This window comes from Babylonia areolata, chromosome 6 (genome assembly GCF_041734735.1).
Source record: "Babylonia areolata isolate BAREFJ2019XMU chromosome 6, ASM4173473v1, whole genome shotgun sequence".
Lineage (NCBI taxonomy): Eukaryota > Metazoa > Mollusca > Gastropoda > Neogastropoda > Buccinidae > Babylonia > Babylonia areolata.
This window is the reverse complement of record NC_134881.1, coordinates 4,351,803-4,364,352: the sequence shown is the minus strand read 5'-3', so window position 1 is coordinate 4,364,352 and position 12,550 is coordinate 4,351,803. Positions and strand designations below refer to the sequence as shown.

Below are 12,550 nucleotides of genomic sequence, written 5' to 3'. Positions count from 1 at the left end.
CTGTGTAAGATGACCACCACACTGCCCTGCAACAAGAATAACCACTGGGTTGAGATGGCTGCCACGCTGCCCTGCAACATGGATAACCACTGGTGTGAGATGACTGCCACGCTGCCCTGCAACATGGAAAACCACTGGGTGAGATGACTGCCATGCTGCCCTGCAACACGGATAACCACTGGTGTGAGATGACTGCCACGCTGCCCTGCAACACGGATAACCACTGGTGTGAGATGACTGCCACGCTGCCCTGCAACACGGATAACCACTGGTGTGAGATGACTGCCACGCTGCCCTGCAACACGGATAACCGCTGGCATGAGATGACTGCCACGCTGCCCTGTAAATATGGATAATTGCTGGGATGAGATGACAATCACACTGCCCTGCAAATATGGATAACCACCTGGGTGAGCTGACCACCACGCTGCCCTGCAACATGGATAATCAATGGGAGAGATGACTGCCACACTGCCCTGCAACAGTGATAATCAATGGGTGAGATGACCGCCAGGCTGCCCTGCAACTGTTGTTATGTGGCTTTTATGTTCTACAGCAAACTGATCAAGATTCATCTTTATTTATCATATTTATTCATCACTATTGCTTAGCCTAGCTGAGCACACAGGGCCATATCAGGGCTGAAAACAATCAAAAAACAACATACAAGTACAACTGCAAAAGAAAATTAGGCACAAGTAATTATAATCATTCACATGAAGTAAACCATGGAGATGACTGATGTAGACAAATCTGTAAATTTTTCACCAGAAGACAAAAAAAGAAGAAAAGAGAAACACAAGCTCTGTTATAAATAATAAACAGAATCAGGCATACAGAACAAAAAAATGCAACTGAAACATTTAACATTCAATGTGCAAAAAAAAAAGCAAAAAACAAAAACAGCACTGAAAGATTCCACAATCATCAAGTCCAGAAAAAGATAAAACATATTCAAGGCTTTCTAGAAAGAAAAAAAAAAGGCGACTGGACTAGTAAGACCAAAAATAAATAAGAAGAGACGACAGAAAGAAAAAGTTTTAAAAAGTCAGAAATGATGAAAGCAACAGAAAAGAGGGCATTTCTAGCACAGAATTTCCAGATAAGCATATTCATACTGAAAGAATTCCTAGCATCCTCATGGGGGTATCTTTCATAAATGGTAAGAGTCCTACACAACAACAGTAAAAAGTCTGAAACATCAGTGAAAGATAACCCATACCTCCTCTGTCTGCTGCAGCAGCTTGGTGACAGTGTTGACAATGTCATTTTGCTGTGCCAGCAGACTTTCCTCTGTGCCCCCATTGGTGGCTTTGCCCTGACTGCGCTGGTGAGCCACCACCACTTTCTCCACGGCACGCTGAGCTGCAAACACATACACACAATATTACATGTAGTCATTACCACATATTTGTCAACTGTTTGTGTCTAAAAGAGTTGCACTGGTTACCCATAGAGCAAAGAATCAAATACAAAGCCACCTGTCTCTGCTACCTTGTCATATCTGGAACTGCACCCTGATACCTCTCTGACATCTTTCAAATCTATGTGCCCTCCCGTTCTCTTCACTCTGCTGCAGATGGTAGAACCTTCTGCGCCCCAAATACAAAAGAGAACAGCATGATGATGGTGGTCGAGCCTTTTCATCATCTGATGTTCAAATATAGAACTCTTTGCCTCACCACGTCCGTCACAGCCCCTCACTGCCTTCCTTTAAATCTAACCTCAAGACTTTCCTCTTCCAGCAGCATTTCCTCTAGAACCTCTCTCATACATGAAAGTAGTTAGTTGATTGTGTAGGTATATCTGTAATGCTGTACTGTGTGTGTATTGAATGGATAGATGGATGGAAGGATGGATGCATGAATGCATGCATGCATGTATATATGTATTTATGTATGTATATGTATGTTTATATTGTACATATACTATACAAGTTTGTATGCGCAGATATGTATGTTTATTGTGCATGATTGTGAGTTGAGAACTGAGTGTGTTTCGCATGCAAGTATGAATGTGTGCACTAAAGTAATGACATGTTGGGACAAGTTCAACAACTAATACCGATAGTAATACTGCTTGTCACACTGCCTGTCCATTCATTAACTTAAAATATAACTCGTAATACTGCCTGTCATACTGCCTGTCCATTCATTAACTTAAAAACTAACTCAATGTTGTTTTGAAGTCAGAACCTAACTGCCACAAAATGACATTCTGAGAACTGAAACAAACTGATGCACACAAACTGATATCATGACATTCTAAGGACAAAACCAAGCTGACATGCTCACTGACCCCATGACATTCTGAAGACTGAACCATAACAACACACACACACTGACATCATGACATTCACAGATGACTGAACTATGACACACAAACTGACCATATGATGTTCAGGTAGAGGACTGAACCACACTGACACACACACACTCACCAATGACATTCTCCAGACTGAACCAAACTGACACACACATACTGACATCACAACATTTTAGAGACTGAACCAAACTCACACACACACATACATGCACTGACCCCATGACATTCGGAGGACTGCATGAGTTCTATAAGTCTAAAAAGTTTGCAGCCGAAGTCCATGGGCCACTTACCCTTTAGACTGCCATGTAAGCTGTTCTCAAATGGCAGATAATTCATTCCTCTGCCACTGCCACGGAAGCCGTACCTTAATGGCGGCTAAATATCTCTGTCTTGTAAAAGCTTTTGTATTATTCTGGCATTATCTTATTGGAAGCTTTAGTGTCGTCAAGGTCCCTCGGACTCTAAAGTAAGAGGGAAGCACCCTACATCACCCAGGAATGTGTTTTTTAAAATTAATTTTATTGGCTGACTGGAGCACATCAACAACTCATTATCTATGCGGGCAAGCCAGATGGCGAAGTCTTGTCAAAGCCGAGTGTGAGCAAAAGTAAACTGCATGACACAGGATTTAACCACTGCTCAATGAAAATTAAATGAATGCTTGAAATAAAGACAAACTGCAATTTGACAAATCTTTGGAAGAGGAAGGTGAAGAATATCAGCTTACTCTTCACCCAAAGAGCAGCTCTTACAGAGTTTGACTTTCTAGCAGACAGCATTGAATGATTTGAGAACAAAAGAAGCTGTGTATGACAGACCAACCCGTGAGTGGTAGAAGGGGTGGTGGAGGTATCAGATTACAGTATGAAAAGTGAAGCAAGACACAAGGTCAAGAGGGGAAGGGGGAGGGACAGTGGGGTGGGTGTGGTGGTGTGCCTATGTTCAGATCAGTGGGTTTGACACTGGGCTGCTGATTTTGATCCAGACATTTCTTTGTTGAGGATGGTGAGATTTTTTGTTCTTTTCCTTACGTATACAACATTGGAGCTCTTGTGTGCGTGTGGGTGTGTGGGTGTGAGTGAGTGAGTATGTGTGTAATGTTTATTTTTGAAAAAATATCTTGTTGATCACTTATTTAATCATAACTTCTTTTTTTTCTGTATTGTCCATTTATTTTCCATAAAAAAATATTTGCTTTTACCCGTGTCAGTTGAGAAATTAATTCAGACTTTTTTTTTTCTTTTTTTTTTCTACACCTTCCTGTTTTTTTTGCAAAAATTCCTCGGAAAATAGGATTCAGTTATTTGCTAAATCTCTTGGCTGGCTAAGGGTTAACCGAAGTGCATGTTTTTACATCAAAAGTAAAATTAAGGAAAAAAAAATTCCCCCAAGAAAACAATCACCACAAATGCCAATACTTAAATCTGTGCAGTACAGAAATACTGCCACCCATGGAACTAAACCAGACTGACACACACTTACCCTGTGACATTCAGAGGACTAAACCAGACTGACATAGTTTTCCCCAGGCATGACTGCAACTTACCAGCCAGAACACACTCCATGTTTTTGGGATCAGCAGCCATGTCCAGAAGAGACTGGATCACTTCCATGGGGAACACCCCATTCTTCTGCCACAGGTTCAGCACACGGATCACCCGCCCCTGTAACAGGGCACCCCTCGTCAGTCACTGCCAGTCTTTCATTCATTCATTGTTTCACTCTTAAAGCTATTAACAATTGTGTGTGTGTGTGTGTGTGTGTGTGTGTGTGTGTGTGCACGCGTGTGCGTGTGTGTGTGTAGCTTGTGTGCGTGTTTGTGTGTGTGAATGTGTTAATCATTAACACATTCACACACATTTTAATGTGTGTGTGCTTGTGGGGGAGGGAGGGAGGAAAAGGGGGGGAGGGTTGCGTGCACATGTGGGTGTGTAAGTGATACCAGTGCAAACAATCCTCTTAACTGATTCTAATCCAGGTAAAAGTTAACTTGTACCATGATTACTTCCCCGGTGGACCTGGTACAAGTATTCTCATTTCCCCTCCCCATTCAGTGAGTGAATTAGTGAAAAGTGGGAGAATGTAGAGGGAGACAAAGAGACAAGACAGATACACAGGGACCAAGACTGTGTGTATGAGACACACAGAGAGAGAGAGAGAGAGAGAGAGAGAGTGTGTGCATGAATACATGTGTGTGTGCAGGTATATGGTTATTTGTCCATCTGTGAAGTTTGGGGATGCACTTATTAAAATAAACGTACCCAACATACAACCCAACCCCACACCTCCCCCAAACAAACTGTCACAGAATGTTTTTGTGAGTGTGCTACTCTCAGAATGCATGTGTGTGTGTGAATGTGTGAGATAATCTGTATGTGTGAGCGCATAGTGGTATACACTTATGTTCACACATATGCCATGGTCATAAACATGTCTGTCAGAAGGAAACAACCACCATCAGAAATTCTAAAGTTGAAATGATAACAAGGTTCCACATCAAAACAGACAATTGTTTGCTGACAATACCTTTTCATCTGGTGGACATTTCAGCAGACTCTGAAAGGTGGTGACAATGTTCTTGGTGAACCTGGGGCCGAACACGTCTTTCTCTCCTCCAAACTGCCGGCGGGACTGCCGCACCACGGAGTCAATGACATACAGCCCTGGAACTTTGTATTCTGGCTTGCACTGAAAAAATAAAATAAAATAAATAAATTTAAAAAAAAAACAAAAAAACAAGTGAACAAAAGTCAAACATTAGGTATGTTAAAATTAAATGCAGGCTTGTGCTGAAAAGATCTAACAAGAAGTCAGCCATGAGCCTGTTCCCAAATATACTCAATAAAAAGATGCATATATGTTTATGGCATTTGGATCCAACAAAATAGATATGTTCATCATCTGGCTTAACTGTATTCGAGTAGAAAAGAAACAATTTCAAGTTTTGCCAGGCAGCAGATAATGCAGTCAGCACACCAGAAAAAACAGTGACACTGACAAGTGACATGAATCAAGTGTTGTAAGTAACAACAGAAGGAGGGTGCCAGCATGGTTTCTATCATTCACAATAAGGTCAAAACAGACAAACAGTAAAATGTCAAGATTAGTAAAATAGCATGTGATTATATACTTAATACTGGTGAGCTGACCACACAATGGAAAATGGAATACTGTATCTTTTATTTAAGCAGACAACAGGGAAGGGCAATTCACTACTTGATTTCCAAGTAAGCTAATAACTAAATAAGAAAAAGTCATGATGTTTCTTGTACTGTTGTAAAAAAAAAAAAAAAAAAAAAAAAAAAAAAAAAAATGCACAGTTCACTCAAACCATTACCACCGTGACCATCAGCTGTTGAAGTGAATTATTCTTTTCAAATTACTAAATTAGTATGTTTGTGGATGCGCAAGAGGTAGTCCTATTTTTCAGTACACAAAATGTGATGCTAGGACTTATTTGAATTTTTATATACATATCATAAAATAAATTATTCATATACAACCAAAATACAAAACACAAGTACCAGAAAAAAGAAACACCAGCACAAGGCTAAAGAATGATTTTAATAAAACCAATTTTACATACATCTTTTCTGACAAAATCAGAACTTCACTTCACCTTCAGTATGAACTTTTCCACACTCTGAACCACATGCTTGTAGAACTTGATGGCTTTGATGGCTGCCTTAGTGACAGAGGCCATCTTGGCCCGTGACACAGGTGGTCTGGATTCATACAGTGAGGACAACTGAAACACAAGTCAAAGGATGAAAAACAGACTGAAAGTTTGACTTAAAAAATAAATATAATGCAGTACCCCCCCTCTCCCTCCCCCCAACACCCCCAAAATCATGGCATGACATATTTAGAAGAAAAAAAAAGTGCTTTTGCAAACCACATCAAACTGCAGATCAGATATATTATGTCCACTTTTTACCTTGTAGATTTAATTTTATGCACATATGAAAAGTGAGGATCATCAATGCACATAGTCCAGAAATCCAGAATGTGTAGGGTGTTCATACTACAGGTTTCTCAGAGTAACACACACGGACAATATCAGGGTTCGAATTTAGTGGGTGCCTGGGTGCAAATCTGCCAAATGTTACGAAAAGTTGTCTTGGGCACGCAAATTTTCTGTTGCGAGTGCCCAGTTTGGCACCCAAAAATTGACAGAGGCGAAAGAAAGTTAATCAAAAGACACACCAAGAAATCAAAATCAAACATGGTTGATCGAAATGTAAAGTGTAGTCTGCTGCTGCTCAGCAAAGCGAACTTTGCTCGTGCGCGATCAGATGTTGACATTCATGGCGCGTTAGCGACGAACGATGTTTCCCAATCCCATGTCCAATGTTAAAAGAAAGGCTCCTGATGACATAAGCTCAGGATGACAAAAATAATAAACAGGAGTGTACAATGAAGCCTGGCTGAGAGACTTTAGTATGCACATTTCGTTTTACTATGCTGGCACACAAAACCACGATTGGGCACTCCAAAGTTATGTCCAGAGTGCCTGACTGGCACTCAAAAAACTTAAAAAGGAAGTTAAATTCAAACCCTGCAATATGCTCACAGTCACACACTGGAATCTGCACAGTGTGGTGTGGTGTGGTGTGGTGTGTATGTGTGTGTCTTTGTGTGTGTCTTTGTTGTGTGTCTGTCATTTGTTGCTGTCAGTGTGTGTGGTATAATCCATTATCAAAAACTTAAAATGAATCAGTGATATCTCTCATCCTTCAAACTCTCTAACGCTGAAATGGAAACTAGATCTGTCCAAAGGTCCACACATTTTCTAATGTTTTATCAATTTAAAGACTAAAGTACAATTCTGCCAGCATCTGCACAAAAACTCACCTGAGGAGAAATACGATAATAGAAAAACAACAGAGTATCTCCACACTACCAATGAATGATAAGAGAGGAGTCTGAAGGTGAGACACTGCAAAAACTAAAGCAGTTTACTTTTCACAAGCATTCAACAGACATCTCCCTCCCTACCCTCTCCAACCCGTATCTACCCATTCTCCCTGTCATCAGATTTGCACACACACATTTATGTATATAATTTACATGTGTGAAAAGCAGAGAAACTGTCACAGAGGAATAGTTATTTATTTCTTTATGTGTAGCAATGAGCTGGTATGAAAGGGGAGATATGCCAGTTGATTTACGTGGAAGTAGGTTTTCAAGGGGTGGTGGTGTTTTCTCTGGAGTTTCTGCTTGGGAGCCCTAGATTACCTGTTTGGCTTTCCTTAAAAATCAAAGTTAATGCACTCAGCCAGGTAACCTAATCTGATGTGATAATAGTTCAACCCCAATAAAAGTCGTCATGAGACCCCTTTCCATCTCTCCTAGCACAACTGTCCTGTAAAATTTGTGATCTAAGCAAAACACAGATGGACATGCTTAAGAGACCTACTCCCATCACTTCTGTCTTACCATCAATAATCATTATAATATTTGTTACTGGAAGGAAAAGTGTGAACAAATTCAAGGAGGAAAGAGAGAGTTGATCAATAATGTGTCTATCATGTGCATGCATTATAATAATAATAATAATAAGAAGAAGAAGAAGAAGAAGAAGAATAGTATGAATACTACTACTACTAATGATAATAATAATATCAATAATATCAATAATAATGAAATGCATAATAATAATGATAATGAAGTGCTTTTCTACAGTGCTGTTCCCTCACAGAGGCTCTCAGTGCTTCATAAATTCTAAATAAGAAAGAAACAAAACCAGTCAAGAAAAAAACAGAGTTTAGACCAACTTATCAATCACAGCAGTCCACAAATTACTTCTAACAAAAAATGTGGAGAAAAAAAAATCAACCATGAAGAATCACCATCCTCATATTATGAACAACACACACACACACACACACAGAGCACAACCCCATGACTCCTGCACACACACACAACTGGAAAGAATAATTATAATATGTCCCTCATATAACACCAAATTAACCTAACAGTAACACAAAACTGTCACTCATTTGCTACACATAAAAAAGATATGTTTTAATGTAAATATGGTACTTGGAAGAATTGCAGGTCAGCAGACAACTAGTTCCAGACCCTAAGGGCTAAGAAACTAAATAAGTGACAAAAGCTGGCAAAAGGTTTCAGATTAATTCTCAGAACCCAAAGTAACCTTTCAGTGTCAGCTGAAGATCTAAGTGACCAGGAAGACTGGAAAGTTGTTCCTGAAGAAGAGATTGAGAGATACTGCAGGAGTGTGCCATAAAAAAATGTGGTACACAAAAGTGGCAATTTTGGACTAGATGTGAAATCTAACTGGAAGCCAGTATTTAGAATTTGTATTTCTTTTTATCACAACAGATTTCTCTGTGTGAAATTCGGGCTACTCTCCCCAGGGAGAGCGTGTCGCTACACTACAGCGCCACCCATTTTTTGGTATTTTTTTTCCTGCGTGCAGTTTTATTTGTTTTTCCTATCAATGTGGATTTTTCTACAGAATTTTGCCAGGAACAACCCTTTTGTTGCCATGGGTTCTTTTACGTGCACTAATTACATGCTGCACACGGGGCCTCAGTTTATCGTCTCATCCGAATAACTAGCGTCCAGACCACAACTCAAGGTCTAGTGGAGGGGGAGAAAATATCAGCGGCTGAGCCGTGATTCAAACCAGCGCGCTCAGATTCTCTCGCTTCCTAGGCGGACGCGTTACCTCTAGGCCATCACACCACTTAAAGTACAGCTCTTTGAGCAAAAGTGTGTCACATACTTAAATTTCTGAGGTACAAATTCAACAAGTTTAGACACACTGTTCTAAACTTCCTGCAAACGTCTGATCTGATCAGCTGGAAGAGTATCAAATTGTAACAATCCAGACAGGAGAAGACAACAAACAGAGGAGACCAGTCTAATTATGGCAGCCTTCGAAAGGTATGAATGCATGCTGAAATTTTCTGAATTTCAAGAAAAAGTGCATGGCAAAATGAAACAGAGCAAAAATGCTGCTGCATGGACAGTGTTTGGTCTAGATGCACACCGAGGTACTAAAACCAACTGGCATGATCTCAGTCTTGTCTGTGCTGAGTTTCAATTTGTTGTTGCTCATCCAAGGTTGCACAAGTATGTATGATCATTACAATTTTGAATCAAATAAAGCAGCAGAAAATTTTGCAGGGCATGAACTTTTGGACAGCTCATTGTCAACAGATGCTTGTGGTAGTCACAAGCCCAAGAATAATTCACATCGGAGAGAGGCTGAACATAGATTTTATTTATTCTTTTTTTTTTTAATGTGTGTGATATGTGTATACAATGTGTCTGTGACATGCGTTTGTCTATGTGTCAGTGCGTGTGTGTGTGTGTGTGTGTGTGTGTGTGCGCGCGCGAGCTTGTCATGCGTGTGCATGTGTGCGTGAAACTCAGAGAGCTATTTGTTTTACAAAGGAAAGACAGTCAGGGATACATACAGAAGCTAAAGAGGTAGAGACTATTAAGAGTGGGAGATCTATACAGATGGGGGAGGGGGGGGGGGGAGAGAGAGACAGACTGAGACAGAAACAGTCTTAGACTGAAAGTGTTATTGAGGGCAGAGTAAAATCAAGGATTATACAAACATTTGTGTTCAAGAAACAGTGATTCTCATTCACTGGCTCAAACTAGTCAAAGTCAAACTTCAAGAAACAATGATTCAGTGGCTCAAAGTCAAACACTTTCGTTATAGTTTTGGACATGTATAAGAATCAATCAGCTGACTCTTCAGAGAATTCTTAGCGAATCTAACATGCAGTATGATGAGTATCACATGCTCATGTTTAATAATTTTGTTTCAGCTACAAGTATAATACAGACAGAATCATGAGAATGTGAAAGCCAACACTACAACACGTTGATACTTGACTGGACAATGAAATATCCACCAAGTTCCACAAATCAGTGTATGGAAATAATATAAATATCTTAATATCTCAGGCCGAGGTTTTTCCTTTCTTCTAAAATGTTTTAAATCAAACTTTCAGTTTAGATGTGTAGCTCATGTGTATGCACAAGCATGTGCACACGCATGTGCGTATGTGCAATCTAAACACTGTAATGTTTAGTTTATAGTAAAACTAAAACTTGTAAAAAACAAAAACTAAAAATATGGGTGAAAACTGAAAGGGAGGCTGATGGCACTGGACAATGACTATTTGCACAGACTTAATCTTAGTTTAATGATACCAACTAACCAAGAGCAAAACATTTTCAGTAATCCAAATCCGAGATGAAGTGCCTATCAATATTGCTTATCACATGTGACAAACACAATATTACTTTCATCTATAAATAAAATACTTTTTATACGAGACGACATAACACTGACTGCACAAACAAACTAAATTCAAACCACACCACAAATGAAACACTCTCAAAGACAGGTCAACACACTGATTTCGTTAGACACTCATACCAGGCCTGACATCTGCTTTGAGCTAATGCAGAGGTCAGGCATCTGGCCTTCCCACCCCCTTCAGAATTCTTCAAAACTCTTTCCATCTGTGTGATTAAACAATCAAGAATCAGTCCGCATACTGACATACTGACCAAAATTTAACTGAACTGAAACTGTGTTTGATACAGATTTGACAGCAAAGTACCTGGTAATGAATTACTTGGTAGTGTCTAAAATACAATTTAACAAAACCATTATTAAGCATAACATTTTTGATTACTTCAAAAGTTCAAAACTTAAGTTTATTATAATTTCATTTTTTGTCATACATTTTATACTTGTAAAGAATTAAAAGATAAACATACAGTGATACACACACTCTACTGACACAGAATTATCTTTCTCGCACATGTGCATGCAAATATTATAGTTGTTTGCGTTATCAATTACAAAATATTAGATTATTAGTAATATTTCACATGTAATGATTATATTCATATTCATTATTCACAATGGGATACTGTTTGTTCTTTTTTGTGCGACATCCAGAATACGTGACATCTGACACTTGACTTTTGAGTTTTACCAAATTCAGTGACTGGGCACATTTACTATTTAGTAATTACTGAATTAGTGATGCTAACATGACAGTACAACTACTGAACTAGTTTATGGAGGACTAGCCAATGCCAATGGGACATCTCTTCTTTTCAACTTCCAGTGCCCACCTTCATTTCTCAAGATTGTAGTACTGTTCTACTATTCCTAGCCCTACCTAACTGTTACAACACTCTTTGATTTCAACAGTCTGAATATTATTGAACTTCCTTTTGTTTTGAAAATCATAATTAGAATATTCCATCCTGCACACTAACAAACGCTTACAATCACATAAATCAAAATAACAGCCATGTTATCCGAGGCCTCATGAACTTAAGCTTGATTAGAATCTTTGTTTCACTTTATGTTGCACCTCTGGTGAGTATTTCTCGCAAAAAAGTGAGTGTGAATGTTCATTCTGTTGAGCTCTCAGACTGTCATCAGTGTCGAGAATTGTATGCACATACCTTTCTGTGCTCAAAAAGTCATACAACTATGACTATTTCTGCTAATTCTTTCGGGCACAATTATATTCTGAGCAGCTGAGTATATACACTGAAAAACTGAAGAACACTTCTTGACTTAAAACTAGGCGTACACATTAATTGTCAAACACAAAATCGCCTGAATCAACTTCTAGTTCTACACAGATCTCAACACAAAAAACATGCATGATCAAGTGAGGCACACGCTGCACCATCATGACATACCTCACTGTTAAAAGCTCTGACGGCTTCCATACTGGTCGTGTGTAAGTTGCACTATTATGAATCAGTGCTGAGGAACTCCTATTGTTAGAAGCGAATATAATTTCCCCATTCAGTTTAGCGTGCTGATCAAAATGGCGGTCAGAATTTTGGTCTGTAATTGTCGCCGAAAGAACAGCTTTCTGATTGGGCTTCCTGGTACACATTGACCAATCGTCAAGAATTTCACAAGAAAGAAGTCGACAGAATGTAAAACTGAACTGGAAGCAATTGTGTATCTTTCCGCAAGTTTCAATTTCGAGGAGACACCACAACGTGTGGGCTGGTCCGTTGACGCAACTCTTTCTTTCTTTCTTTCTTTTTTTAAGTAGTAGAGTAGGGACTGGCAGGTTGCCTGCCGTGGCCTCAAGGCCTTTTTTTTTTTTTTACTCACTTGTGTAAACAAAGTGAGTCTATGTTTTAACCCGGTGTTCGGTTGTCTGTTTTTTAATGTCCCCTTCAAAGT

The 12,550-nt window shown here is 39.3% G+C and overlaps 1 protein-coding gene across 1 annotated transcript in view; it reads right to left on the bottom strand.

Moving 5' to 3' along the window:
- Nucleotides 1-12,189, bottom strand: part of LOC143282671 (uncharacterized) — a 59,163-nt gene extending 46,974 nt beyond the window's left edge. Inside the window, exons 1-5 of the mRNA XM_076588340.1 lie at nt 12,049-12,189; nt 5,945-6,073; nt 4,852-5,013; nt 3,872-3,989; nt 1,223-1,365 (exon numbers count right to left, since the gene is read on the bottom strand). Coding sequence (XP_076444455.1) covers nt 1,223-1,365; nt 3,872-3,989; nt 4,852-5,013; nt 5,945-6,073; nt 12,049-12,078 — 582 coding nt within the window. The 5' untranslated portion in view covers nt 12,079-12,189. The remainder of the gene's footprint in view (nt 1-1,222; nt 1,366-3,871; nt 3,990-4,851; nt 5,014-5,944; nt 6,074-12,048) is intronic.
- Between the last annotated feature and the right edge of the window lie 361 nt (nt 12,190-12,550).